This window comes from Rhinoderma darwinii, chromosome 3 (assembly GCF_050947455.1).
Source record: "Rhinoderma darwinii isolate aRhiDar2 chromosome 3, aRhiDar2.hap1, whole genome shotgun sequence".
Lineage (NCBI taxonomy): Eukaryota > Metazoa > Chordata > Amphibia > Anura > Rhinodermatidae > Rhinoderma > Rhinoderma darwinii.
In genome coordinates, this window is record NC_134689.1 from 243862154 (window position 1) to 243889663 (window position 27510).

General features: G+C 41.9%; 1 protein-coding gene across 1 annotated transcript in view; it reads left to right on the forward strand.

Annotated features, from left to right (window-relative positions):
* The window catches only part of CHKB (choline kinase beta), a 41413-nt gene that overhangs the window by 3103 nt on the left and 10800 nt on the right, over window positions 1-27510 (forward strand). The window contains exons 2-9 of the mRNA XM_075857618.1: window positions 1566-1674; window positions 2919-3032; window positions 4053-4186; window positions 5173-5277; window positions 10210-10268; window positions 14520-14607; window positions 16846-16954; window positions 26998-27095. Of these exons, the coding sequence (XP_075713733.1) occupies window positions 1566-1674; window positions 2919-3032; window positions 4053-4186; window positions 5173-5277; window positions 10210-10268; window positions 14520-14607; window positions 16846-16954; window positions 26998-27095 (816 nt within the window). The remainder of the gene's footprint in view (window positions 1-1565; window positions 1675-2918; window positions 3033-4052; window positions 4187-5172; window positions 5278-10209; window positions 10269-14519; window positions 14608-16845; window positions 16955-26997; window positions 27096-27510) is intronic.

Sequence of the window (27510 nt, forward strand, 5' to 3'; positions counted from 1 at the left end):
CTCTTTCTTGCCGCTATTCCGCCTCTGACCTCCCATTGAAATAAGTAGGAGGCCGAGAAACCGTTTTTCGCATCCTTTGTTTTGCCCGCGGTGCTCACTGGCCGCGGGCGAAAAATGTAGTAAAATTCTTGGCAAGAATTTGCAGGCAGGTCAAAATTTGTCTCAAAATTCCAAAAGGAATTTTGAAGCGTATTTATCTGCCTGCAAAAAAACTTCGTGTGACCAGGGCCTAAATTTCCTGAAGGGATTCTGAGTCAGATTTTTTTTTTTCTGCCTGCAAAAAAATTTGGTGTGAACATGGCTTTATTATTTCATGTATACCAAGCATATAAAATATAGCTTCACCAGTTTGGGTGGTTGCCTAGCAACAGGTGCCTCTGCAATTAGGGGACTACTCCCAATTGCCATGCTCCTGTGGAGGACAGAGATGTCGCGCAATGTTCTGGTGATAGGTATGGATGTTGTCTTAATAGGCTCTCTAACTCAAGGGATGACTGCCGACAGTCCCCAATGCTGGAGTTAGGATTGAAAGTATTATTTTCTCCATGTGGAAGCAGTTGGGGACTGTCAGGAAAGACCTTGTCATGCTGAAGGAGGGTGACAACATCTCCTGCCAGTCCCAATGTTGAATACGTGATTATTGTCCTCTTTATTTCCTGCTGACCTTGGAACAGTGGTAGTGGCGCTTTATCAGGTGGTTTCCACTCCGCACACCATTAGATCTGACTTTACCCTCCTGTTTACATGGCAAGTGCAAAGTTTACAGATATGTCCTGTGTCATCATGTGCTGACTTGCCCTGCTGTCACCTGGAGACAACCCCTATCACTTATTTACTTCACTATTGTGGAATATATATAGATCCATCATACAATCCACCGTAATCACGCAAGGAGCTCACCCCGTGTCTTTTAGACTTGGGTCTCATTCACACGAACGTGAATCTCGTCCATGTGACGGCCGTTAAAACAATGACCGTCACCTGGACCCATGTATTTCAATGGGGCCGTTCACATGACCGTTGTTTCAACGGAGCGTGTGAAGGGTCCGTGAAAAAATATTACGTCCTATTTTACTGCGGCTCTCGCATCCCCCCATAAACTGTAGACTGAGAGCGATCCGTGACAACGCGTCCCGCACGGGTCCTCCTGGGATGTGGATAACTGCAGTTTTTCACGACCGAGGTGGGCTATGTTCGTGTGAATGTAGCCTAAGACTATTGATGGTAGACTGTGGAGATCCGTCTTGTGTACATGTAGTTGTGACCGCTCGTCTTGAGTTTTCCATTACAGCCCGTTTCCCTCTGCAGTTCTGTGACGTTCTCTACAAGGTCATCACAATGTCATACAGCAGCTAAATCCAAGCCAACCTGTTTACAGCTAGTTATGGCTAAGGGAATAACTTATTACATATAATTTTTTTATTAGTGCACTGGTTTTATTGGCTGGATTCGTTGGAATACTTTCTATGCCGCCTGTGTAATTGTTTGCTTGTCACTCGTTTTGTACTTTTACAAATGTTCTTCTTTGTGGTTTTGGTAACTGCTGTACTACTTTTGTCTTTCAGTGGGGGACTCAGTAACCTGCTGTATAAGTGTAGTCTCACGGACACTGTACAAACTCAATCCACAGAGCCACGCCAAGTACTGCTGCGGATTTATGGCGCCATCCTGCAGGTAATCTGTTTTCCTGATGCTCCTCAATCAGTGGCGTAACTACCGCCGTAGCGGCTGCTACAGGGCCCGCGGCTTGAGGGGGCTCGTGTCGTCCGCCGGCACGGGCCCCCACCATGGCCGGAGGCTCCGCTAGCAGCCGGTATGGCTGCTACAGCGCAACGCCACTGAACACTACGGCAGAGCAGGGAGGTATCTCCCCGTTCTGCCATTAAACAAAAGACATGTATTCCCTATCCACAGGATATCCACAGGATAGGGGATACATGTGTGATCGCTGGCATTGATAGGGAGAACGGGGGACTGAAAGTCCCCTGAAGTTCTCCATCACAAACCTCGGACTTCCGGGGTCTGTGTCGGCAGCTCTGTAGAAATGAATGGAGCGCAGGTCGCGCTTGTGCGCATGCGTGACCAGCGCTCCTTTCATTTTTATTGAGCTGCGCAGACTCCGGAAGTCAGAGGTTAGTCATGGAGAACTTCAGGGGACTTTCAGTCCCCCGTTCTCCCTATCGCTGCCAGCGATCACACATGTATCCCCTATCCTGTGGAGAGGGGATACATGCCTTTTGTAGGACACACTGTAGGTTGGATTTTTTTTGGGGGGTTGGGGCTGCATGGCGTTACCTACAGGGGGGGCTGTATAGCGTTACCTACAGGGGGGGCTGTATGGCGTTACCTACAGGGGGGGCTGTATGGCGTTACCTACAGGGGGGGGCTGTATGGCGTTACCTACAGGGGGGGGCTGTATGGCGTTACCTACAGGGGGCTGTATGGCGTTACCGACAGGGGGGGCTGTATGGCGTTATCTACAGGGGGGGCTGTATGGCGTTATCTACAGGGGGGGCTGTATGGCGTTACCTACAGGGGGCTGTATGGCGTTACCGACAGGGGGGGCTGTATGGCGTTATCTACAGGGGGGGCTGTATGGCGTTATCTACAGGGGGGGCTGTATGGCGTTATCTACAGGCTGTAAAAAAGGCACTATCTACAAGGGGGGGGGGGGGGGGGTTGTGTGACACCCAGGGGAGGGGGGGGCCCCAGTCAAAAGTTTACTATGGGGCTCAGTCTTTCCTAGTTACGCCCCTGTCCTCAATATATCATGAAGTATTTGTCATTCCCGTACATTTTATGTACAGTAATGTGAGATATATTGGCTCTAAAAAAAATAATTGTTTCAGTATATGTAATTGATGGCTTAGGAAGCTCCTTATGCACTTTAACAATGACTATGTCTTTACATTCTGCAGGGTGTGGACTCTCTTGTTCTGGAGAGTGTAATGTTTGCGATCCTTGCTGAGCGATCACTAGGTCCACATTTGTATGGTGTGTTCCCGGAAGGCCGTCTGGAAGAATACATACGGGTGAGAGGCTCTGCCGTAAGAGGAGAAAACTGAGAGCAGTTAGTCGCCATGCACACGACCGTATTTTTCATCTGTAACCATTCATTTCTATTGGCCACAGACACCTTTCCGTATTTTTACTGATGGGTGTCCGTGCTGAAAAAAAATATAGAACCCGTCCTACTGTCCGTAATTACGGCACCGACTCTCCCATAGAAGCCTATTGGCGCTTCCGTAAATACGGGCGGTTTCAGATGTGCATCCGTAAACTGTCTGTATTACCAGAAGCGTTGCTATTCAACATGTTGATGACATCATTCGCAACCTCTCTTTTTTTTTTTTTTTTAACGGTTCCGTATATATGGATCAAATACGGATGCATTACAGGCCGTATTTGCGGATACCGCTCCATATATGTGGATAAGTTACGGATGACTACGGATCTGTATTTACGGATAGATGAAAATACGGTTGTTTGCATGGGGCCTTATTATATTGTAACTTTTGTCTAAAATTGACCATTCTCCCAGAGACGTAGTCTGTCATTCAATCACAACCGACGCAGTTTGGTCACTAAAAAATACCAAATTTGGAACACAAACCGGTAATAGTCCTAAAATATATTTTATAAATATATTAAACTGTGATTACATGGACACAGAACTTAGGCCTGCACACTCACCCTTAGGATTCCCGGTTGGTCACGTGTATATTATTTCTATGCATTGGCTTAATGTACTGACATAAGACCTTCAAAGAGGTTTTCCAGCCACGTACATTTACCGACCGCCGTTTGGCATTACACGCCAGCCAATAAGAGGAGGAGAAGCTTGGCAGAGGTGGCCATGCATGGTTCTCTACATTCAACTCTATGGGAGTTATGCCGAGCAAGTGTTCTTTGGGAATACTTCTTTATTAGGATTGAAACACAAGTGAAAAATGCTCTGTTCACATTGGCACCTTGGTTCCGTTCTGTCGTGTTATGTCACGTCTCTGAAATGTTGGTGTTGATCTTTATTTCCTTGTTGTTCCCTTGCTCAGAGTCGTAGGCTGGTCACCTCAGAACTTCGTGATCCGGAAATTTCTAGTGAGATTGCAGAGAAGCTGGCCGTATTCCACATGATGGAGATGCCTTTCATTAAAGAACCAGTGTGGCTGTTCAAGACTATGGAAAAGTAAGCTTTTATTTTTTCTGATTATTTTCTTATCCTTTTGTTAACAGTAATCATATTGCACCACAGAATATCCAATTCCAGAATATTTTTTTAGTCAGGAAATATTTGGAGAGCGAACCTAGCTGTAATTGGTGTCATTATTTGCAGCGTTTGCTTCACTCCACTAACATATTATTTGTCTTTAATCAGTTGCAACATTGACCGCCTGTATTTTCACAGCTAGGGTAGTCTAAGGTCAAGTTGAGAGATGGAATTTTTTATTTTCCCTCATTGACTTTTTAGTGGAAAACGATAGCATTGAAACCATGATGTAACGGTATCACAGGGATGTCTTCCATGGATGCATTTAATACACAACCTCGGATGCCGCAACCCCGCCTCGGCAGCACTACAACTCAAAGTCTGACCTCTGCCTGGATGGAGTATTCTTGAATATTTTAAAGAGTAACTACACTTTCATCCAACTTTTCATATGTTATAGACTCATATCAAAAAACGGAGATGCAGAAGGGCTCAGCTGAGTGCTTTGCAGCTTCGTCATCAGCGCTACCTGTCAGGCTGAAGACGGCTCTCATAGAACATCCATGTAAGCTGTCCTCCGCCTGACAATGAGCACTGATTACAGCCGATATTGCAGGGTGCTCAGCTGAACCCTTCTGCACCTTAGTTTCAGCAACAGTGGGGGTCTCTGCACCCGGACACCCACCGATCCAAACTTTTGCTATCTCTATGATGAAAGTATAGTTACTCTTTGAATTATATTCTATTGAGATTTTACACATTGGTGGCTCGTGCTTCTCTGTTTTGGATTGGAATGCACAAGAATTGTGTTTGCCAGTTGTTGCGCAATGTCCTTTCTGCTTTGGAATTTAGATAAGATTAATTTGTGAGCATTTGCCAGCCTAGTACCCGCTTGTATTTGCTTTAACACATCACTTCTGTCCTGTAAGTACCACGTATAATATTTACATTTCACTCTCTTTTAGGTACATGTCTCAGATTTCTTCCCTATCCTTTACGCAAGCTGCTCTGGTGGAGAAGTTCGACAAGCTGAAGAGTTTTCACATGGAGGAAGAAATGAAAAGTCTTAAGTAAGTTTCTTAATGTGGTAAAGAACTTTATAAAGATGTCTAGAAGCGCCCGCCTGTTTATTGTGGTGCATCATGTGACACTCAAATATACTCGCCAATTATATACTGCTAAACTCCAGTAAAGGGCCACTTTATCAGAGATATTTGCCCTTCTACGAATAGGTGTTCCTTATATGAAAAATAGACACGTGACCCATAAAATCCAGTGAGCAAGTTTTCCGTGGATGAGTTTGTGTGAATCCACATTAGGCCTTATTCACACGAGCATAGTTTACGTCCGTGTTACGCGTTTTAAAACAACGGCCCTATGCAATTCAATGGGGACATTCAGTGTTTTTCACTCAGCATGTGTCCGCTGCATGTCCTATACTTGTGCGTTTTTTGCGCATCACGCACCCATTGAAGTCAATGGGTGCGTGAAAATCTAGAACAGCACACGGACGCACATCCGTGTGCCATGCGTTTTTCACGCAACCGTTGCTAAAGAAATGTTGAGAAAAAAAATCACCTTCAGTTTATTTTGCGGACGTAAAAAAAAGCGTGACATACAGATGACCTACGTGTGTAAAAAACGCAGACTTGCATTGTACATGGATGTCACACGGAATTGCATCGCAAGAAAAACGCGTTTTTTACGCACGCAAAATGGACACGTTCGTGTGAATAAGGCTTTAATGCACAAGTATAGGTCATGCAGTGAGTTTCACGCAGTGGACGCACGCTGCGTGAAAAACACAATGTCTGAATGGCCCCATTGAATTGCATAGGTCCGTGTGACGTCCGTTGTTTTAACGCGTGTAACACAGACGTGAAATACACTTGCGTGAATAAGGCCTTAGAATGGGAAAATTGAGCAATCTGAGGGACTTCGAACAAGCCATGGTCATCGGTGCTAGACTAGCCATGACCCTGTGGGCATTTTTCGTTCTACAATGTCAAGAGTATGCCAAGACCGCTGAAAATCAGAGGCTGTTTTCTCTGTCAAAAACTTTTTGATCTTGTGTGTGAACATACCCCTAAAATGATTATAACAGAGGCTTAAATTACATCCATCACGCTATATTTATTATACTTAACCCCTTCAGGACTGAGCCTATTTTGGCCTTGTGGATGCAGCCGATTTTTTTTTTGAATTTTTTTTTTTTTTTTTTTTTTTTAATCTGACGTCACTTTATGTGGTAATAACTTCGGAATGCTTTTACCTATCCAAGCGATTGTTTTCTCGTGACATATTGTACTTTATGTTAGTGGAAAAATTTGATCAATAAATTCAGTATTTGTTTAGGAAAAGCACCAAACTTTAGAGAAGATTTGCAAAAATTAGCATTTTTCTAAATTGAAATGTATCTGCTTGTAAAACAGATAGCAATACCACACAAAATTAACATTTCCCATATGTCTACTTTAGATTGGCATAGTTTTTTGAACATTCTTTTTATTTTTTTGTCTAGGACGTTACAAGGCTTAGACCTTTTAGCAGCAATTTCTCACATTTTCAAGAAATTTCCAAAACCTATTTTTATAGGGCCAGTTCAGTTCTGAAGTGGCTTTTAGGGCCTCATATATTAGAAACCACCATAAGTCACCCAATTTTAAAAACTGTACCCCTAAAAAATGTTAAAACAGCATTTAGAAAGTTTCTTAACCCTTTAGGTGTTTCACAGGAATTAAAGCAAAGTAGAGGGGAAATTTAAATGCATTTTATTTTTTAAAATTTTTTGTCAGAATATCCATTTTAATTCATTTTTTTTGTGGCACAAAAGGTTTTACCAGAGAAACGCAACTCAATATTTATTGACCAGATTCTGCAGTTTTATAGAAATATCCCACATGTGGACCTAGTGTGCTAATAGACTGAAACACAGGCCTCAGAAACAAAAGAGCACCTCGAGGATTTTGGGGCCTCCAAGAGCTCTTGTGGGGCCAAAACAGTGGAAACACCCCCAAAAAGATACCATTTTGCAAACTACACCCCTCAAGGAGTTTCTTAAAGGGTTATAGTGAGCATTTTAACCCCACGGGTTATTTGCTGAATTTAGTGGAATTAGTCTGTTAAAAATTAAAATCCAATTTTTTTCCAATAAAACTTAGAAATTATTAATTTTTACAAGGAATAAAGAAGAAAAAGCACCCCATTTCTCCTGATTACGGCAATACCCCATATGTGGTAATAAATGGCTGTTTGGGCACACAGCGGGGCTCAGAAGGGAAGGAGTTCTATTTGGCTTTTGGAACTCAAGTTTGCTGGATTGGTTTTCGGGTGTCATGTCGCATTTGCAAAGCCCCTGACACCCCCCCAGAAGTGACCCCGATTGGGAAACTACAGCCCCAAAATCTAGGGGTATAGTGAGCATTTTGATCCCATAGGTTTTTTCGCTGAATTTAGTGTAATTAGACCGTGAAAACTTCTATTGTTTTTTATTCTTTTTTTTTTTTTTTTTTTATGGCGTTCACCGTGCGCTATAAATGACATAATTAATTTATTCTGTGGGTTGATGCGATTACAGCGATACTATATGTATATAGTATATAGGTTTTTTATGTTTTATGGTGTTTGCACGATAAAGTCACGGTTTTAAAAAAAAATGATTTTGTTTTTGTGTCGCCATATTCTAAGAGCCACAACTTTTTTATTTTTCCATCGAGAAAGCTGTGTGAGGGCTTGTTTTTTGCGGCACAAACTGTAGCTTCTATTGGTACCATTTTTGGGTACATGCGACTTCTTGTTCCCTATTTATTAAATTTTTTGGGAGCTGATGTGACTAAAAATAGCTATTCCGGCATAGTTTTTTATGGCGGTCACAGTGCGGGATAAATTACATTATATTTTTATAGTTCAGGCCGTTACAGACGTGGCGATACCAATTATGCATAGTTTATTTTTTAATAATAAAGGACTTTTATTTATATATATATATATATATATATATATATATATATATATATAGGGAAAAGGGCAATTTTTTTATTTTTTTTCATTTTATTATTTTGAAATGGTACTTATGTATTGCAGGGTATTATACCTGTCAGTTTCACATTGACCGGGGGCATATTAGGTCCTTCCTCTGGCAGGACCTAATCGCCTTCCATAGATGGCAGACCGGAAGCCTTTGTTAGGCTTACGGTTGCGATGGCAACAATTGGCCCTCGCAATCGCGGCTGTGATCCGACCCGATGTTTTCCCCCAGTACTAAGGCTGCTAGTAGCCGGGAGTGCCTGTGTGCTCTGTTAGGAGCACACGTAGATTAACCGGCTGCAGGCACAAGGACCAGCGCTGCAGCCCGTTAATCTACGTGGGGTGGTCGGGAAGGGTTTAAAGGCTATGGAAACTTCTGACATGGGGGGAAATTATTTCTATATATGTTAGTGCTTACCTGGAGTCCAATCTTTATTCACTTCCAGACCCCCTGATATTCAGTTTACAACCTGCTCCTCGTTTCAGACTTTTCTCCTGTAGATATGTCCCTTCCAGTAATAGATGCTGGATGTGAGATCTGTGTCCAGGATGCTGCTGTCTTCACCAGCTCTCATGTGTCAGCACAGCTTCATTCCTGTACTGATTTCAGAAACCACAGGACGACCATCTAGGTAAAGTTACAGACTACAGCAGCAAAATGATAGGACTTTTTTTTTTTTTAATGAAGACTATTTAGAAAGGTACTTCATTTTGCGCCTAGCAAGCAAATGTACAAAAAACAATATTCAAAACAAGAGCTATTTCACATGTTCGCAAATAAACTCTATTCACTGTACAATGAAAAGTTATACCATTTTCTATTAAACTTTCTGCAGGGCTTCTCAATCTTCTTCTACCTTGGTCTCACCCTTGGTCATAGTAAATGCCAAAATGTTAAAAAATGTATTTCAATTTAATTACAATTTGCCTCCTAATAACATTAAAAAAAGCACAAAGTGAGTCTATTCTGTAGCTAACCAGAGATTGGTGCAACTAGAGAAAGTCCTTTGCAGCATATAATTCCTTCTGTCAAAGTTACATCCCCAGCAACTGGGGCGCACCTCACCAGTGTGCACATCTCTGCTTGTAGTCATTGGAGGGGAACCTTTCATTACTTATGGAGGATGAAGTAATCTTGTGATAATCACTGAGGTGCACGTCTCCTTACAGGCTTATGTGCTAAGGACATGCTGAAACTTTTTGTAGTTATATTGATCAACATGTGATTTTCACGTTACTTCTATGGTGGAAAAAAGTAGCTATTGCTTTAAAAACCGCTCAGAAATCCGAAACCGATTAAAAGGTATTTGCTTGACTGGAGAGATTTTCACGCATTGCGATGTATTCCTATGCAGAGCGATTACTGGAAGTTTTTTTATCTGTAGTCCGGCTATAAAACATATCCTAGTAGCTCTAGCCTTATTATTGTGCTGAAACGAATAAACTGTGCTTGCTGAAACCAGAATAATCAGTGTGTTCGCAACTTTCTACTTACTTTTTATTTTTACTTTTTGAGATACAGCTGCTGTGCATCCTGTATACAGCACTGAGACCTGAATCCGTCAGGCCAGCGGCACTGACTGCTTCAGTGTCAGCTGGTCCTGCGTGTCTAAGTTCTTGTGATCGGTAAGAGCTCTATCCTGCGTGTCAGACCCTGCAGGACCTATCATCATTGTACCCATCAGTGCCGCTGTCCTGACACAGGTTTCAGTGCTAGATACAGCTGCTCTGTATACAGGATGCAAAGCAACTGTATCTCAAAATGTAAAAATAATAATAACAAAAAAAAAGTAATGCCAAAGTTGCGCTGATCATTTTTATAAAAAAAAGTTTTTAAAGGTGTACATAGCTTTTAACTTGAAGGACTTGATCCAAGTCCAAAACGTTTTTTAAACAAACGCAAACAAATGTATTCTTCTTTCCAAAGAAAATGCTCCCTGAATAACTGCAGGACCGTCTCATTCTATCCATTTCAGGCTTCTGCTGGAATCGACACCATCTCCTGTAGTATTCTGCCACAATGATGTTCAGGAAGGTAGGTGACCGCTCCTCGTACTTTCCTCCTTCTGTCACTTTGCTGTTTTCGTAGCATGGAAATTAAATCCAGCTTTTCAACAAGGGTCAGATTTTCATAATGTACATGAGCTGGCAATGGGAACATAAGTTGTTTGCTTAGCACCTGTGCTTTGGAAATAATCTCTCCCATTTCATCAAACACTTCACGTCCTAAGTAGAACAAGCTTGATGCTTGAAACAATGGCTAATAGCTTGTACTAAAGATTGCTCAAACTGTACTATGTCAAAATCGAATTCTTTCTTTCATTCTCTTTTTTTTTTTTCTTGAGAATTGAGGAGTTGGCAACTTGGTGCACTGCAGAATGTTATTGAGCTGTTGATCTTGCACCTCTGTTAATGACTACGGAGACACAACTTAAAGACTATGTACACCTTCGAGAGAGATGTGTATATATATTTGTGCATCTTCCTAAATACATTTTATTAAAAAAAAAAAAAAAAAGTTTTGAGATAGTTTTGTATACTGTAAACAGAGCAGCTGTATCGTGTGCTAAGATCTGAATCATTCAGGTCCACGGGACTGACGTGTTCAGTGTCAGCGGGTCCGGCATGTCTGACACGCAGGGTCGAACTGTTATCCACTACATCTAAGTTCAGAACTGAGAGTTGATTGATTACAGGTGGATCATGCGTGCCAGAGACACGCAGGACCCGCTGTCACTGAACCCGTCAGTCCCGCTGACCTGATGGGTACAGGTGTCCGCGCTAGATACAGCTGTACAGAATACAAAGGAGCTGGATCTCAAAAAGTCAAAATAATTTAATAAAATGTATTTAAGACACAGATCCTAGTTCTTTGATCTATTGATAACCTGTAAATATAATTACTTTAAGGATAGAATGTGACACCGGTATTATGTTCTGTTAAACTGTTTTATTTAAAGGACGGGTGTCGCGGAAAAACTTTTTTTTTTTTTATATTAATTTGATTTTAGTGTGTTGTTTAACCCCTTAAGGACACGGCCAATTTTGGCCTTGAGGACAGAGCAATTTTTTTACATTTCCCTCTTTGCATCCCGACGCTCATAACTCTTATTTTTTGTATGACGTAGTTGTATGAGACTTTGTTTTTTTGCGGGACGAGTTGTACTTTATGTAGGTACCATTTGGTACAAATACATTATCGTTTAATTTCTATACATTTTTATTTTGGCAAAAATGCAGAAAAAAAGCAGTTGCGCAGCAGTTTTAATATATATATATTTTTTTTTTACACCATACACCAATCATCATATATAATGTTATACATTTGTTGTACAGGTTGTTACGGTCGTGGCGATACCAAATATGTCTATATTATTTCATGTTTTGGGACTTATATTTTAAAAAGTTTATTTATTATAAAAAAAATGTGTTTCTCTGTGTATTTATCATAAAAAATTTTTTTTACATTCATTTAACTTTTTTTTTTAATCCCATAAAGGGATTTATCATTTTGATTTTGTAACTGTAATGTACTGGCATAGATCTATATGCCAGTACATTAGCCTGTGTACTGATTGTACACGGGCAGTTGTTAGGGCATACCTCAGTATGCCCTAACAACAGGAAATATGTTCAGACAGCCCTGGGGTCCTTCAATGGACCCTGGGCTGTCTGTCCATACGAGTTGTGGGCTTTGATCGCATCACAGTTATCTTCTGTGACGTGATCAATGTGCAGTCCCCCCTCTGAACGCCGCAATCTGCTTTCATCGCGGTGTTCAAAGGGTTAACGGCGGAGAGAAGATGTTTCTCTCCTCTCCGCTGTCAGAGCGGGGCCGTGGCTGTGTTTTACAGCCGTTGCCCCACTCTCGATCGCACGCAGAGACGGCTGTCACACAGGACGAGTATGCTCGTCCTAATGTGTGAAGTGCTCGCCGCTCAGGACGAGCATACTCGTCCTGTGTCGGCGACCAGTTAAATACATTTTATTTATTTGTGTTTTACTTTTTTATTTTTTTTAACTTTTACTTCACTATGGGGGCTGCCATTTTTTTTCTTCATCTCTGTATGTGTTGTTTAACGACACATACAGAGATGGAATACGGCACATACATCCCCCATAGAGAATGCGAACGGGAGCTGTTCCATTCACTATAGCGTACGCCGACTGTGTGGGAACGGTGCAAATGGAAGGTCTTCGGCCGAGAGACATCCGGCGCCATTTTCATGTGGACCGGAAGCCGCGGCCGGACAGTAAGATGACTACTTCCAGTTGCGGCTTCCGAACATGTGATTAGAAGCAAGTACTAGGAGCGGAGCGAGCGGACGGAGCGAAGAGAGCGGTAGCAGGTAAGTTATGTTTGTGTGTGTGTATGTTCGTGTTATACTGTGTGATTACCACTGTATGTAAGCCTACTACACTGTGCATCCGCTCAAAAAATGGCGGCACACAGTGTAGGAGGTTTGAACATTCAATCCCCTCTTTTCTCCTGGCACTAGCCAGGATAAGGGTGGGGGGATTGTGTGAGGGCGCTAGAGCGTGTGTGTCTACACCAATTTTGCAGCATAAAGCAATGAGGTTACTTTACCACATGCCAATGCTGCAATTTTGGGAATTGCTCCCTCTAGTGACCAGCACAGGAAAATGTTATAAATTAGAATCTAATTTATAATATTTCATGACTTGTGAAAAATGTAAAAAAAAAAAGACAATGTCTAATCATGTATATACTAACTGTTAAACTAGAAAAAAAAAAATTCTAGCGACACATTCCCTTTAACTTTTTATTTTCTTTATGCAATTGTTTTATATGGATTAGTGATTGGATAAACTGTTCATATAGTGTACATGTCATTATTGATTTTGCTATCATATTTTACTGACGTTACTGCTCCTATTCCGATATCTAATTGCTATAATACATTGATTGCAAAATATTAAATAAAACATATATTTTTTTTTTTCAAAATGTATTTAGGAAGTTGCACCAATTACACGGACACACAATTTTATTTAAAAAAAAAACATGTCCAAGGTGTAAACCATTTACCGCTAACACTAATGGGCAGAATTAACTTGTCTGTATATGTGTGTTTGTATTTTTTATTTCTACATTCGGAGGTTTCCTTTCTGTTTGGTACTGTTGCATTGCATAAAAGTTTAAACAAAGCCTTTTAAAAAGGAAGAAAAGACTAGCTCCAGTTGCAACCTACCGTCAGACATGACATTGGCGTGGAGGGATGCTACTGTATGCTAGGCGGTACAGTTGCCTTGACCACCATACGACATACAGAGGGTATCATGCACGGGTCCCATAAGTTATAATAGGACCCATGCAGTATACTCTTTGTGCGTCGTGCTACCCAGCATGCAGTAGCGTCTCTTTACGCCCAATGTGAGGTCTGGCGGTAGATCCCAACTGGAGCTGTACTTTAACGTTGCAGCAATCTTCCTGTAAGCTGCTGATCTGTGACTCCCAGGAAAGGCAGACCCTTTGATGAATTTCTATTTAAATTATGCATAATATGTAACCGGCTTGTTCAAACTCCTAACATGGATCCGGACAAATAGCTGGTATCAGGGAGCCAATGTGCTTAGAATTTTATTTTTTACTATTGATATCTATGGAAGTTTTTATTGTCTAGCCACTACAAAAAAATGTATTATCTACTGGACTCCTTTTACTGGCTCCTAAAGTATAAGATTGTGTCTCTTCCTGACCGAATGAAATACATTTAAATTTATAATGATATTTTTAAGATCTGTAAATGCTATTAAATCCATAAGCTAAGATGACTCCACATTGTTGTATGCACTAGGAGTAATAGTAGTAATAATAGGGCTGAGTATACATGCTGCAAATTTAGCATCAAATCCGCATGTCCCATGCAGATTTTGGTGTGGATTTCACCCTATGCATTGCAATGGGTGAAATCCACGATGAAAATCTGCAACAGAATTTACAGTTTAGAAAATCCACTCAATTTTGCGCTGATTTTTTATTTTATTTTTTCTGCTACGTGTGAATGGGATGTTTAAAACCCCATTCACATACATGATACTGTAAATTTTTGTAGACTTTCTGTGCGGAATCCGCACTCAAATCCGCCACAACTCCGCAGCAAGGGAATTCACCCAATACTTCACCTAACGTTGAGCACTGTTTATATTACATGTGACCTTGTATTATATATCTTCTTCTTGTTATTTGAGGAGATACATTTTGCTTGGATGGGTGTATTTGCTTCCTGTTGCTTTTAGTAACTGCTCGTCCTTTCTCTTTTAGGAAATATCCTGCTTTTGTCGACTCGTTCCTCCCACCTGTCAGATAAGCTTATGCTCATTGACTTTGAGTACAGCAGCTACAATTACAGGTCAGGCCAATCGGCATTCGCTTGTTTTCTCAGACATATCGTAAAAACATCCTTTTTTGGAACACCCATTTCTATGTTCAATATTGGGTCATAAAGAGCTAATCGATTGGGCCCCTTCTAGTAGCCACTGCAGATCTGTGGGGGGGGGGGGGTTGATTGTTTGAGTAGCCGAAACATTAAGAATAAATAACAAAAAAAAATCCCATCAATTCTCATAGGGAGAAACTGTCAATTAAAAAGAGGGGGAGGGGTGGTAGCTAGAAGTTATTATACAGCTCATGAAGACATCAGCAGCATTCTAACTAATAATGGGGCCATTTCACCTAAAGGGTCTGTCTGTGGTTAGAAAAATGAACTGCTTTCTTACAAAACTTCACCACTCTTGTTCTGGGTCTATGTGTGGTACTGCAGCATAAGGCTTAGGTGCATTGCCAAATACAGCCTTTTCTGGAAGCAGCCATGTTTTTCTAATCTCAGAGCTCCTTAAAACACTTTCATTCCTATGCTCAGCATCCATAAGGCTTTATTTACACGACCGTGAAAAAAACGACCATTAAAAACGTGTCAACTCTCAGTTTTTCATGGTCGTTTTGCATCAGTGTGTCTCTAAAATGTCATCAATTTTCAGGTCGTCTGAGCTTTTTGAAGGAGTTTTCCCATCAGGGACATTTATGGCATATCCACAGGATATGCCATAAATATCAGATAGATGCGGGTCCCACCTGTGGATATGTCATACATGTCCCTGATGGGCAAAACCCTTTAATGGCCATTTGCCATCTGTTTTTTACAGCCGTTAAAAAATAAAAACAAAATAAAAAAAAATTATGAATTTCATTTGTATGGGTTATTTTCGTCCCAACCCTGAGAAAACACCACAGTGCCCATGTAGATAGTACCACAATGACCCTGTAAATAGTGCCCACATAAATGGTGTTCACTGTAGATAGTGCCCACGTATTGCCACAGTACCCACATATAAAATGCCAGTGTTCCTGTAGATAGCTCCAGCGTCCCCTGTAGGTAGTGCCACCCCCCCTGCCGGGGACAGTGACGTCAGGAGCGGAATCACCGGCCAGAGTGTTACCAACATTCTGCCCGGGGATTCTGCTATCTCAAAGCCCCTAATGTCACTGTCCATATATGGACAATGACGTCAGGGGTTCCCTACAGGAGCAGAGTCTCGGGCCAGACTGTTGCCGGGGATTCTCATTACAAAGCCCCTAACGAGGAATCCTCGGGCTGAAAGCTTGTGATGCTGTGGCCGGGGACTCCATAGTTGAAAGCCCTGACATCACTTTCCATATGTGGACATTGATGTCTGGGGCTTTCCCAGGCTCAGCGCCTAAAGTAGCTCTGAGCCTGGGGAGTCCGCTTGTGAGGGCCAGAATCAGTTTTTTATGGCTGTCACAAGAATTGATTACTGAAAAACGGCCGTTAAAAACTGATCCATTGACTTCTACAGGGGCTGTCGGGCTATAAAAATAGCAAAAAATAGAACGTGTTATATTTCACAGCCGGGATTTACTGGCCGTTTTATAATAAAAATAATGGCCGTGTAAATACAGCCATAGAACTTCATTGTTCTGAAAACAATCGCGTGATGGCCGTTAAAAAAAACAAAAACAGTCTGTCACAGCCATTTTTCACTGTTGTGTGAATTCAGTCTAAACCTGAAACCTTTACCTGGTCACCATTTTCCACCTGACCGTTTCTCTTTGGAAGATGTATTCTGAATAATGCGCACTACAAGCTGCTAAGTGTCTGTATTGGGATCCGTTTACTATGGTCTAATCTTTTATAAGAAGCTTCTATTAAACCCTGAAAGATCATGCTTTTCATTCGCTTCTTACTCTGCATTACTTGTAGATACAACCTATTGTGTTATATTGTATCTTTTTTTTATATTTATTTTTATTTATTTTTTTGGTATTGCCAGTGGCTGAAAGTCCTTTTTCAGTAAACACTAGATTTGGCATTCGTTACTTCTTCGCATCCGCAACAGTGACTGGACAGCATCATTCAGCCTTGGGTAGTCCTACGTATAGCCAAGAATAGGTCTGGTATGTTCATTGTCAAAGTTAGTTACAGTTTAGAAAAGTGTGCCAATCAGCAGAGCGATTCCCCATCTCCCGTGCACTGATGCTGGGGTCTGTTTCCTTACATGTATTTGTTTTATGTTGTCTTTATATTCATGGTGTACTTACAGTAATTTCTCTTTTTTTTTTGCCCCCACAGAGGATTTGACATAGGGAATCATTTCTGTGAGTGGGTATACAATTACCAGCATGATGAGTGGCCATTCTACCACGCACAACTAAGCAACTACCCCACGCGGGAGCAGCAGGTACTCTCTTTAGTAGTCAACTAGGAACGTCCTCTACAGGTAGCCTTCCCAACGTGGTACAAAAGCACAAGTTTACTAGGTGCCATTAAGTGCAAAGATTCCTCTACACATGATAAAATAATAGTCTTTGTGTACAATTCCCTGCGAATTAAGCACTTCCATCTCTTTTATACTGGTCACAATACAGTTTTGTGCTCAGCTGTAATGCCTTAAATTTCCATTGCATGCCATGTATGGAGCTCTGTTCACACAGCCTCCGTCTTGGCAATTATTAACACCTTGTAATTTTAGGTCCGACTTTCTGTTTTGATTCATTTAACATATCCGGTCTGTGCTCCATTTTTCCAGTGCAGCACTCCAAGTCTCTTACATAGGTTTAAAGGTAAATGATAATTTGCGGCTGCATGGAGCCTAAAAGCTTACTGCATAGCATATTACTGAGTTCAATGTGTTTAGAGTATCCAACAAAATCCTAAGCGTCCACCACTTCCTCCTAGTGGTGGCTGTAGGCAGGTAGAAGTTCATCATTTAGCTCTGTCTATACAGGGTGCTCTATATCTGAAAACCACCTTCCAAGAGTCCTAACTTTTTTTTTTATTTTTTTTTTTGCGGGATGAGTTTTATTTTTCCATTGCACCATTTTTGGGTGCGTATATTATATTGATTAACTTTTTTGGGCTAGGGAATTAAGAAAAAAATAAAAACTGCTATTCCAGCATTGTTTTTCGCGTTTTAAATTTACGTCGTTCACTATGTGGTGTAAACAACATGTTACCTTTATTCTATGGGTCGGTAGTATTAACGCGATGCTAAATATGTCTAGGTTTTACTATGTTTGCACAATACACAAACATTTAAGTTAATTTGTTTTCCCATCGTCACATTTCACGAGACGTAACTTTTTAGTATATTTCCGTAGATATAGCCGGCTTGGTTTTTGGAGTACATGGGACTTAATTGAATAACTTTTTATGGTGTGGAAGCAATTGTTCCGGTGCTTTTTTTTGTAAGCCATTCATCCGGCGGTTTAATAATTGTGTTCATTTTATTGTTATAATCGTGGCGATACCATATGTAAATGTTTTGTTTTTTTTCACACTTCTAGTAAATAAACCCCCCCCTCTTTTTTTTTTTTTTTTTCATACTTTTTTCTAATCAACTTGATTTGTGTGTATGTGTGTGTGCCTCTGGCATCATTTACACGAGCGTAATATACGCGCGTGCAACCCACGCACCTATATTAGTCTATGGGGCAGTGCAGACAGTCCGTGAGTTTTGCGCAGCGTGAGTCCGCTGCGTAAAACTCACGACATGTTCTATATTTCGCCGTTTTTCGCGCATCACGCACCCATTGAAGTCAATGGGTGCGTGAAAACCACGCATGCCGCACGGAAGCACTTCCGTGCGAACTGCGTGGTTCGCGCAACAGCTGTCAAACTCTGAATGTAAACAGAAAAGCACCACGTGCTTTTCTGTTTACAAACATTCAAACAGAGTTTCAAAATTATGGCGGCTGCGCAAAAATCACGCAGCCGCGTATCATACACTGATGACACACGCAGCGGTTAAGTGCCTTTTGCGCATGCAAAACGCAGCGTTTTTTGCGTGCGCAAAACGCACACGCTCGTGTAAATCAGCCCTAATAGGCCTATAGCCAGGTCAGGCCTGTGGGCCTTTGTTAGGCCCCCGGCTGCCATGACAAGCTGTCCCTCTATCAAACCACTTAAATGCTGTGGCCGCTATTGACTGCGGCATTTAAGGGGTTAAATGGCTGGGGTTTGAGGTTCATCCAATCCTAGCCGTTGCAGCGAATGCCCAGCTGTCAGTCACAAACACGTACATGGTGGAATACATGAATGGTTGCCTTACCATGCAGTTCATGCACGTGGTTATGCATTAAAGAGGCTATATCACCACATTATAAGTGCCTTATCTTGTACATAATGTGATCGGTGCTGTAATGTAGATTACAGCAGAGGTTTTTATTTAGAAAACGATTTATTTTCACCAAGTTATGACCTATTTTATCTTTATGCTAATTACTTTCTTAATGGACATCTGGGCGTGTTTTTACTTTTGACCAAGTGGGCGTTGTGGAGAGAAGTGTATGACGCTGACCAATCAGTGACCAATCAGCATCATACACTTCTCCCCATTAATTTACTCTACACATAGTGATCCTGCGTTGTTCACTATGTGTAGTCACATACACACACATTAATGTTACTGAAGTGTGTTGACAGTAAATAGACATCGCGTTCAACCAGGACCGGATGTCTATTCACAATCCCGACACTTCGATAACGTTTGTGTGTGACTTACTCACACAGCACATCGAGATCACGCTGTGCTGTCATTTACAGCGAGATTCCGCTTGCTGTGCTGTATATCCAACACAAACGTTACCGAAGTGTCGGGATTGTGAATATATATCCCGCCCTGGCTGGAAGCGATGTCTATTTACTGTCAAGACACTTCAGTAACGTTAATGTGTGTGTATGTGACTGCACATAGTGATCCTGTGTTGTTCACTATGTGCAGAGTAAATGAATGGAGAGAAGTGCATGACGCTGATTGGTCAGCGTCATACACTTCTCTTTATAACGCTTACTTGGCCAAAAGTAAAAACATGCCCAGTTGTCTATTTACCCCTTCCCGACATCCGCCGTATATATACGGCGCTGCCGGGAAGGTGTTCCCGCAAAGCGCAGTACAGTTACTTCGCAGTGATGGTGCAGGCTCAGAAGCAGAGCCGGCACCATCACCGCGGGGTGACAGCTGTATTATACAGCTGGCACCCTCCTGTGACTGCCAGGACCGGAGCTATTCTTCGATCCGGCTGATTAACCCCTCAGATGCTGCGCTCAATATTGCGCAGCATCTGATGGGTTTTAACCCGACCGGAAGCCCAGCGACGCAATCGCTGGGTTGCTATGGACGCCAGAATATGGTGTCCGAGTCTGCCTTGTACGGGAGCCGATGAGCCAGCGGCGCATCCTCATAGGCTTGCTGTCAGTGAATAACTGACAGCGCTAATATACTGCACTACGTATGTAGTGCAGTGTATTAGAGTAGTGATCGGGGCATCAGGCCCTCAAGTCCCCTAGTGGGACAAGTCAAAAAAGTTTAAAAAAAAATGTGGTAAAACAATAAAAACACACACGTTTCAAATAAAAATAAAGCTAAACTGACTTTTCTCCCATAGTAAGTCTTTTATTATGGGAAAAGCCGTAAAAATTAAAAAAAACTATACATAATTGGTATCGCCGCGTCCGTAACGACCCAAACTACAAAACTATTATGTCATTTATCCCACACGGTGAACGGGGTAAAAAAAAAACATGAGAAACAACGCCAGAATCTTTGTTTTTAGGTCACATCTCCTTCCAAAAAATGCTATAAAAAGTTATCAAAAAGTCACATTTACTCCAAAATAGTACTAATAAAAACAGCAATCCGTCCCGCAAAAAATAATCCCTGACACCGCTTTGTGCACGCAAAAATAAAAAAGTTATGTGTCTTAGAATATGGCGACACAGAAAACAAATGATTTTATAAAAAAAGTGATTTTATTGTGCAAAAGCCGCAATACATAAAAAAACCTATAAAATTTGGTATCGCCGTAATCTTATCGACCCGCAGAATAAAGCTAACATGTACGGCTATTTGGGATACGCCTTGGTTGCCCCATATGAACACACTAACAGATTTTGCTTTGTGGAAGGACAAGGGGGTTCGTAGAATGGACCAGTTGTTGGATAATCAGGAATTGAAGTTATGTTTACAGACGGAGTTTGGTCTTCCTTATACCCAATTTTATAAATATCTTCAGGTTCGTCATGCATACGGTGTGTTTAATAGGAGTAACGCGGTCACCATAATGGATAATGTCCTGATAGGAGTTATTAGCAAGACTAGTTATACCTCTGGCCTTATCTCTTCTGTACAAAAGTCTTCTGATAAGAATCCTAGATGATTCACCTTCCATATTGAGGAGTAAATGGGAAATCGATCTTGGGCCCATAGAAGAAAGTCAGTGGGGAGATATATTGCCGCGGATCCCTAAACTTTCTATGAATGAGGCACATTGTATTTCTCATTTACATCTAATACATCGGGTGTATAGAACGCCGGAATTTCTGACTAAAATTGGGGTCATGCACTTTGCCCCCCCCCCCCCGAATGTCCTAGGTGTGGTGGGGAACCTGGCACGTTGATGACATGATGTGGCAATGTGTGCAGCTGCGACAGTTCTGGTCGGAGGTAGTGGACACTATCTCTTCTATCTATAGTGTTGGTAGATTTCATTCCGTTTGTAGGTGTCCTAGGGTATGTGGAGGATATTTCTATTACTGAACATGTTAATCTGGCTGTTGCTTGTATGCTGTATGTGGCTAGGAAACTTATTGCACAACATTGGCTGGATGATAAACCACCTATGTGATCGTGTTATCGGAATTCTGTAACAAAGTCATGTGGTTAACATGCATGGAAAAACATATACACAGCTAGGAATGTTAAGCATACATTTGATAAAATATGGTCTCCATGTGTGGGAAGCAGGGGCCCGAGTTCATCGTCCGATGTTGCGGCTGGGCTGCAGTCTAGATCTAGACCGCGATAGTCCGGTAGATATGCGAGGTGTAGAGTACTCGGATTGGTCTTGGGGGGGGTTTTGTTCATTCTTTCTCTAATGTGCACTGGATTTGTGGATGATATATTATGTATTTGATACTAATCTATGTGATATGTATTCATGAGTATGCATACTATGGAAGAAGGGGGGAGTTTTGTATGTATTGCGATGCTGTATCGCAAATGTTTTGTTTTTGCTGAAAATAAAAAATTACTTGATTCAAAAAAAAAAAAAAAAAGGGTTTAGGGTGGGATGGGGGGGAAAGGCGCTAGACCATACTGTATTAACTAAACGGAGATGTGTAAGGGAAGGAGAATGAAGCTGTATATGCTACGTATTACTGTTACATGTGTGAAATATGTCTGTATCACCGATAACCCTCTGATATTCCAGATAATTATCTGATGCTACTAAGAGACATGGGGTGTTTAGATTTATGTTAAAATGCCGCCCTGCTATTTATTGTCTGCAGGAAACGCACCTTACTATTTACAGGGTTGATTTAATGCAGCGACCATGGAGAAGTTCTGTATATCATGCTACTTACTCCAATAATTCTAGAGGAGTGAGCATCCTGGTGTATAGGGACATGCCATTCCAGCGTCTTGCGCAGCGCATTGATGAGGGAGGTCGCTATGTATTTCTCCTCTGTAAAATTGATCAGCAGTTCCTTGTGCTTGTCTCGTATATTCCTCCTCCTTTTTCTTCTGTCCTGTTGAAAGAGGTATTGGAATTTGTGGCCCTACATCCTGGAACTCCATGTCTGCTGGTGGGGGACTTTAACAATGTCCCTGACTCTGCCTGGAAAAGATGTCGTATTGCTGCCCAACCTGTAGTGTCGGAGCGTACCCCTTTTGGTGTACTTGTTGCAAAAGTCGGCCTTATAGATGTGTGGAGGGACAAACACCCGCTGCTCATCGACTTATACGTCGTTATCTCATATAGATCTGGCCCTTTGTAGTCCTGTGTTGCTCCCTAGGGTAAAGGAGGTTGAATATCTGCCTAGGTCTTTGTCAGACCACTCTCCCTTACGGATAGTTGTGGAACTAAGGGAAGGATATAGTGGATCCTGGACGTGGAAACTTAACCCGTTCTGGTTGTCTATTATGTATGATCGGGATCAGGTCCCGCGATTGTTAGGGGAATACTTTTAAGTTAACTTTTAATTTATGCGGGTTTGGCATCGGGGCATTTGGTATGGGAGGCTATGAAGGCATACTTGAGGGGGGTGGTGATTTAAGTCCATCAATATTACTAAATCTAAGGCTTTGGATAACACACTGCATGCAGATGTGACGTCTGCGGAAGTGGCTTTTATTGCCAACCAGATATCAGTGCATGCTTGAAACAAGCCCGGTCTTGCCTGAAAACTCACCTCCTAGAGGTGGCTGATAGAAAGGGACCGTTTGCCAAACAGAGATTTTACGCAGAGGGGGAGCGGGATGGTCACATGCCATCTATGATCTCTAGGGCCCAGCACGGTTCCACACACACTAGTGTTTTGAAAGACAGTTCGGGTAGCTTGATTTCTGATGTCCTGGGTATTTTGGGAATATACTTCTTTATATTCCTCTAAGGTAACTCCTACTACTGCAGACATCACAAGCTACTTGGATAATGCTCAACTGCCTAAATTAACTGGGGATGCCAGAGATCAATTGGATGCCCCTCTTAGTCTTGAGGAATTGCAGGGGGCTGTGCGAGGTATGGCTAATGAGAAAACCACGGGAGTAGACTGGTTACCCACAGAGGTATATAAAAGTTATGGGGAGGTATTGTTACCCCAACTTCTAGAGATGCTCCAAGAGTCGCTAGCGCTGGGATTTCTACCAGCGTCTATGCAGGAAGCCACTATTGTTGTTACCCAAGGAGGGTAAAGACCCATCGCTCCCTGAGTCATATCGCCCTATCTCCTTACTGCCTACAGATGTTAAAATCATTGCGAAAGCTCTAGCCAATAGGTTAAATAAGGTTATTCCTTCTATTCTACAAATCAAACCGGATTTATGCCTGGCAAAGAAACGTCTGTAAATATCCGACGGCTGTTTCTTAGCTTACAGGTTCCGCCGGATAATGATGGTAATAGGGCCATCCTCTCGCTTGATGCTGCTAAGGCATTCGACAGTGTTGAATGGCCATATTTATGGCACACACTTGCCAGTATGGGGATAGGTCCGGTTTTAATCTTCTGGGTCAAAAGTCTTTTATATTCGAGTCTCAAGGCTAGAATTAGAGCGAATGGAAGCTTATCGGAGAGGTTTCAACTTTATAGGGGTACGTGACAGGGGTGTCCACTTTCTCCCCTACTGTTTGACATTACTATTGAACTTCTGGCTGCTGCGGTTAGACTTTCCTCCACTATTAAGGGTTTACATACAGCTATGAAAACAAAATTGCCTTGTACGCAGATGATGTGTTGCTCTTTTTGAGAGATACTGGTCCCTCCCTGACGGCAGCTATGACTCTGGTTGATGAGTTTGGATGCCTCTCCGGTCCCACTATTAACTTGAAAAAGTCGGCATTGCTACCGATTGATCCTTTACCCAAGCCTCTGGTGAGCATGGGGACCTTGGTCCAATGTGTTGCAGATATGTTACTTGGGTATTGAGGTAACCAGGCGACTGTCTGTCTGATTTTGATGATCTTAACCTGAATCTTTTACTACAAAACTTTTTAAACGTAAGATCGGTGCATGGCGCAAACCGTCTCTTTCTGTCGTGGGTCGGGTGAACCTTATAAAAATGATACTGATGCCACAATTGCTCTACCTGTTTCACAATGCACCAGTGGGGATCCCGCTCAACAGGTTTCACAGGATAAAGGCCCTTTTCTGAGATCCTATATGGCGTAGGGGCCACCTTAGACGGTGGTTAGAAATTTTGCAGAGGCCCAAAGGTTCAGGGTGTCTTGCCCTCCCTAACCACTGGACATATTTTCTGGCGCACAGTGTCAACACCTCAAGTGGTGGGGTGCACGCATAAGAGAGGAGGCTTCTGAATTAATACTGCAATACCATTTGAAATGTGATGTTTTGTTAGAGGCAGTTGAGGGTGGTCGTCTCTCGGGCAGACGTTCTGTGTTTCCAACGCTGGATCTTGTCCACAAAACGTGGGGGAAAGTTAAGCAATTAAGAATGCTTAATGGTGGGGGAATGGGTCGCTCCCAGAATTTCTCACACGAGATGGTTTGGAGTACTGGAAAACTGTGGGGGTTTCCCAGTTGGTTAGCGGGTCTGACTTTTTAAATCCTTTCAGCAGTTTCAGGATGAATTGCATATCCCCCATAGTAGTAGGTTCTACAGGTATCTACAACTATGGCATGCGTTTCGGACACAGTTCTCCCAGTCACCAGTTAGTATACAACAGGACACTATTATCCAAACCCTTGGTCCTTCTGTTAACACAAAAGGAGTTATCATGGGTGTATCCGCTACTATTGTCTAAATTCTTAGATAGATATCCTTTAGTTGCTATGCATAAATGGGGAAGGGATATACCTGGGATTGATGATGACCAGTGGTCTACTATTATGGCGGCTGTCCCCAATGTCTCACTGAGCGAGGGTGGTAGACTCTCACAGCTATACATATTGCATCGTGTCTATAAGACGCCTGTGGTGTTGCAAAGGAATTGGGATCCGTCCTGATGCTACTTGCCCGAGATGTGGTCTAGAGCCTGCTGATCTCCTACATATGCTGTGGGACTGCCCGCAACTAGATGTTTTGGTCCCGTCTCCCGACAATTGTGGGGAAGGTGTTCTCTGTGTCGGTGCCCAGAGACCCTAAGGTTTGTTTATTGGGCTTTGTAGATGATCTGCCTCTGGACTCCAACGGGAAGGTGGCCGTGGGGGGATTGCTGTATGTGGCTCGGATACAGCCCTCTCCTCCGACCGAGCAAGAGTTTATAGCAAAGGTGAATCTGTTGCTTATCAATGAAAATACTGTTTTTCTTAAACGTGGAGCGTCTGCTAAATTTGACAAATTATGGGCATCTTGGATAGAAACTGATCGCCTGGCCTGTGCCCCACTGCTCAGGGATAGAAGGGGGAGGAGCTAGGTCTTTATGATTCCTATTGCATAGGGGGTGGGAGTTTGGGGGTCTGCTGTAGATGTGTCCGGAAGTGGTAACTCACATAGATGTTTGAAGGAATCTCTGGGGTAAGGTATATCTCTGTGTTTACATACGCTAAGTTACCCTCTGACAAATGGGGAGCTAATGGTTTTCTGATGATTAATGTAACTGTATATGTGTCTGCCCTGCGTGGCGAGAACTTCATGTGTCATTGCTATGGTCCTTTCCTTCTTGTTCTCTCTGGTTGCTTGGTTGAGTGGAAAGGGTGGTGGGTGTTTTCTTTTGTGTATGTTACTGTATTTTTTGAAAATGCACAATAAAAAATATTTGATAAAAAAGAAAGAAATGAATCCGCACAGAACCATTATTGATTTATATATATATATATATATATATATATATAAAAATGTATTTCTAAAAAATTTCTTCTGTTATAAGAAAGAAAAATGGAATTAATGTTAAAAAAAACCTACCTTATTAGGAACTCACTTCAACCCTCAAACCCTCCCACCCCTACGGAGAAAAGGAGAAAAAAATTAATAAAACAACCACAGAGCGAAACTAGACTGCGTAGAACATATGCAACTTGTTCATAGTTTGCCATGAGCCTTTTTTTCTGCATTTACATGTAAATTCATTGCACTGTCCCAAGATTTAGAGGGAACATGTCACCACCTTTATACTACCCTCTCTGAGAACAGTATAAGGTAGTGATTTCTGGCTTGTGAGTGTTATTATGTCCCCTGTGGTGTCATTTTTGAAAAACTTAGACTTCATTCATCACAGCGCTTGCATTCAAGTACTCCGTTTTCTCCCTATGCGCACAGTAAGAGGGATTAAACTGTCAATCTGTGGAGGGAGGGCAGAGGCAGCCCGCAGCTCATGAATACAGAGGACTCCTTCCTCGCAGTGTGATGCAAGCAGTGCTAGAAATTATTAGCCTTCTAGCTGTTTGTAAAGCCTTGACGCTCACTATTATCATACTTTATTTATTGGAATCCAGTATTTTTACCCAGTAGTGATGGAGCTTAGGGTTGCGCTACATCATATGAATTTATTCTATGTTGGACCCCTTACATCTTGGACAGTTGTCATCAGATTTTGGGTTACATTTATTTAATAATTTAGCACTGTAATATGAAGTGATGTATAAACCACTGAGATATTCTAAATTAATTTATGTATAAATGATGGTGCCACCTCCAATACATGTCTCTGTAAGTGAACTCTTTGCAGACTTTTGTTTTTAAGAGCTTTTATACTGATTTTTTATTTTTTTTAAATTTCTTAATTTACGTAATTTTTTCTTTTCTTCCCCCATTGTGATGTCTCATTAGCTTCATTTTTTCCGATCTTACCTTTTGGAAAGTTGTCCAGAGCTTGGCGAGGAGGAACGGTGTGTTCAGGAGACTGCCATGGTTATTGAGGTGAATCGGTAAGAAATCTACTCTTTGTACATGTCTATTTTCATGTATTGTAGCCTTTATAACCTAATCTGTCTATAATCTTTGTAAGAATAGTATAAAGATCTAATGTGACTTGGTTCATACAATAGTGCTATTAAGCTTGTAATAAACAGGAAGATGACTCCATGTGGGGAAAAAATAATTCCTATCTATCTAAGAAATGGCGACCGCACACTGCGAACGCTAATGCCACCTAAGCCACTAAATAAAGCCACTAAATATAAATAAATATTCATTACTACTAAATCTACTTACAAATAGGGAGGTTCTTAGTGCACATTTTGATCAAAAATTGTTTGCCCACCTGCCATGACAAGGCGACCTCTGTAAGGTGGGGACCTACGCTGCACATACACCCAGAACTGGGACTAAGCCTACATATAT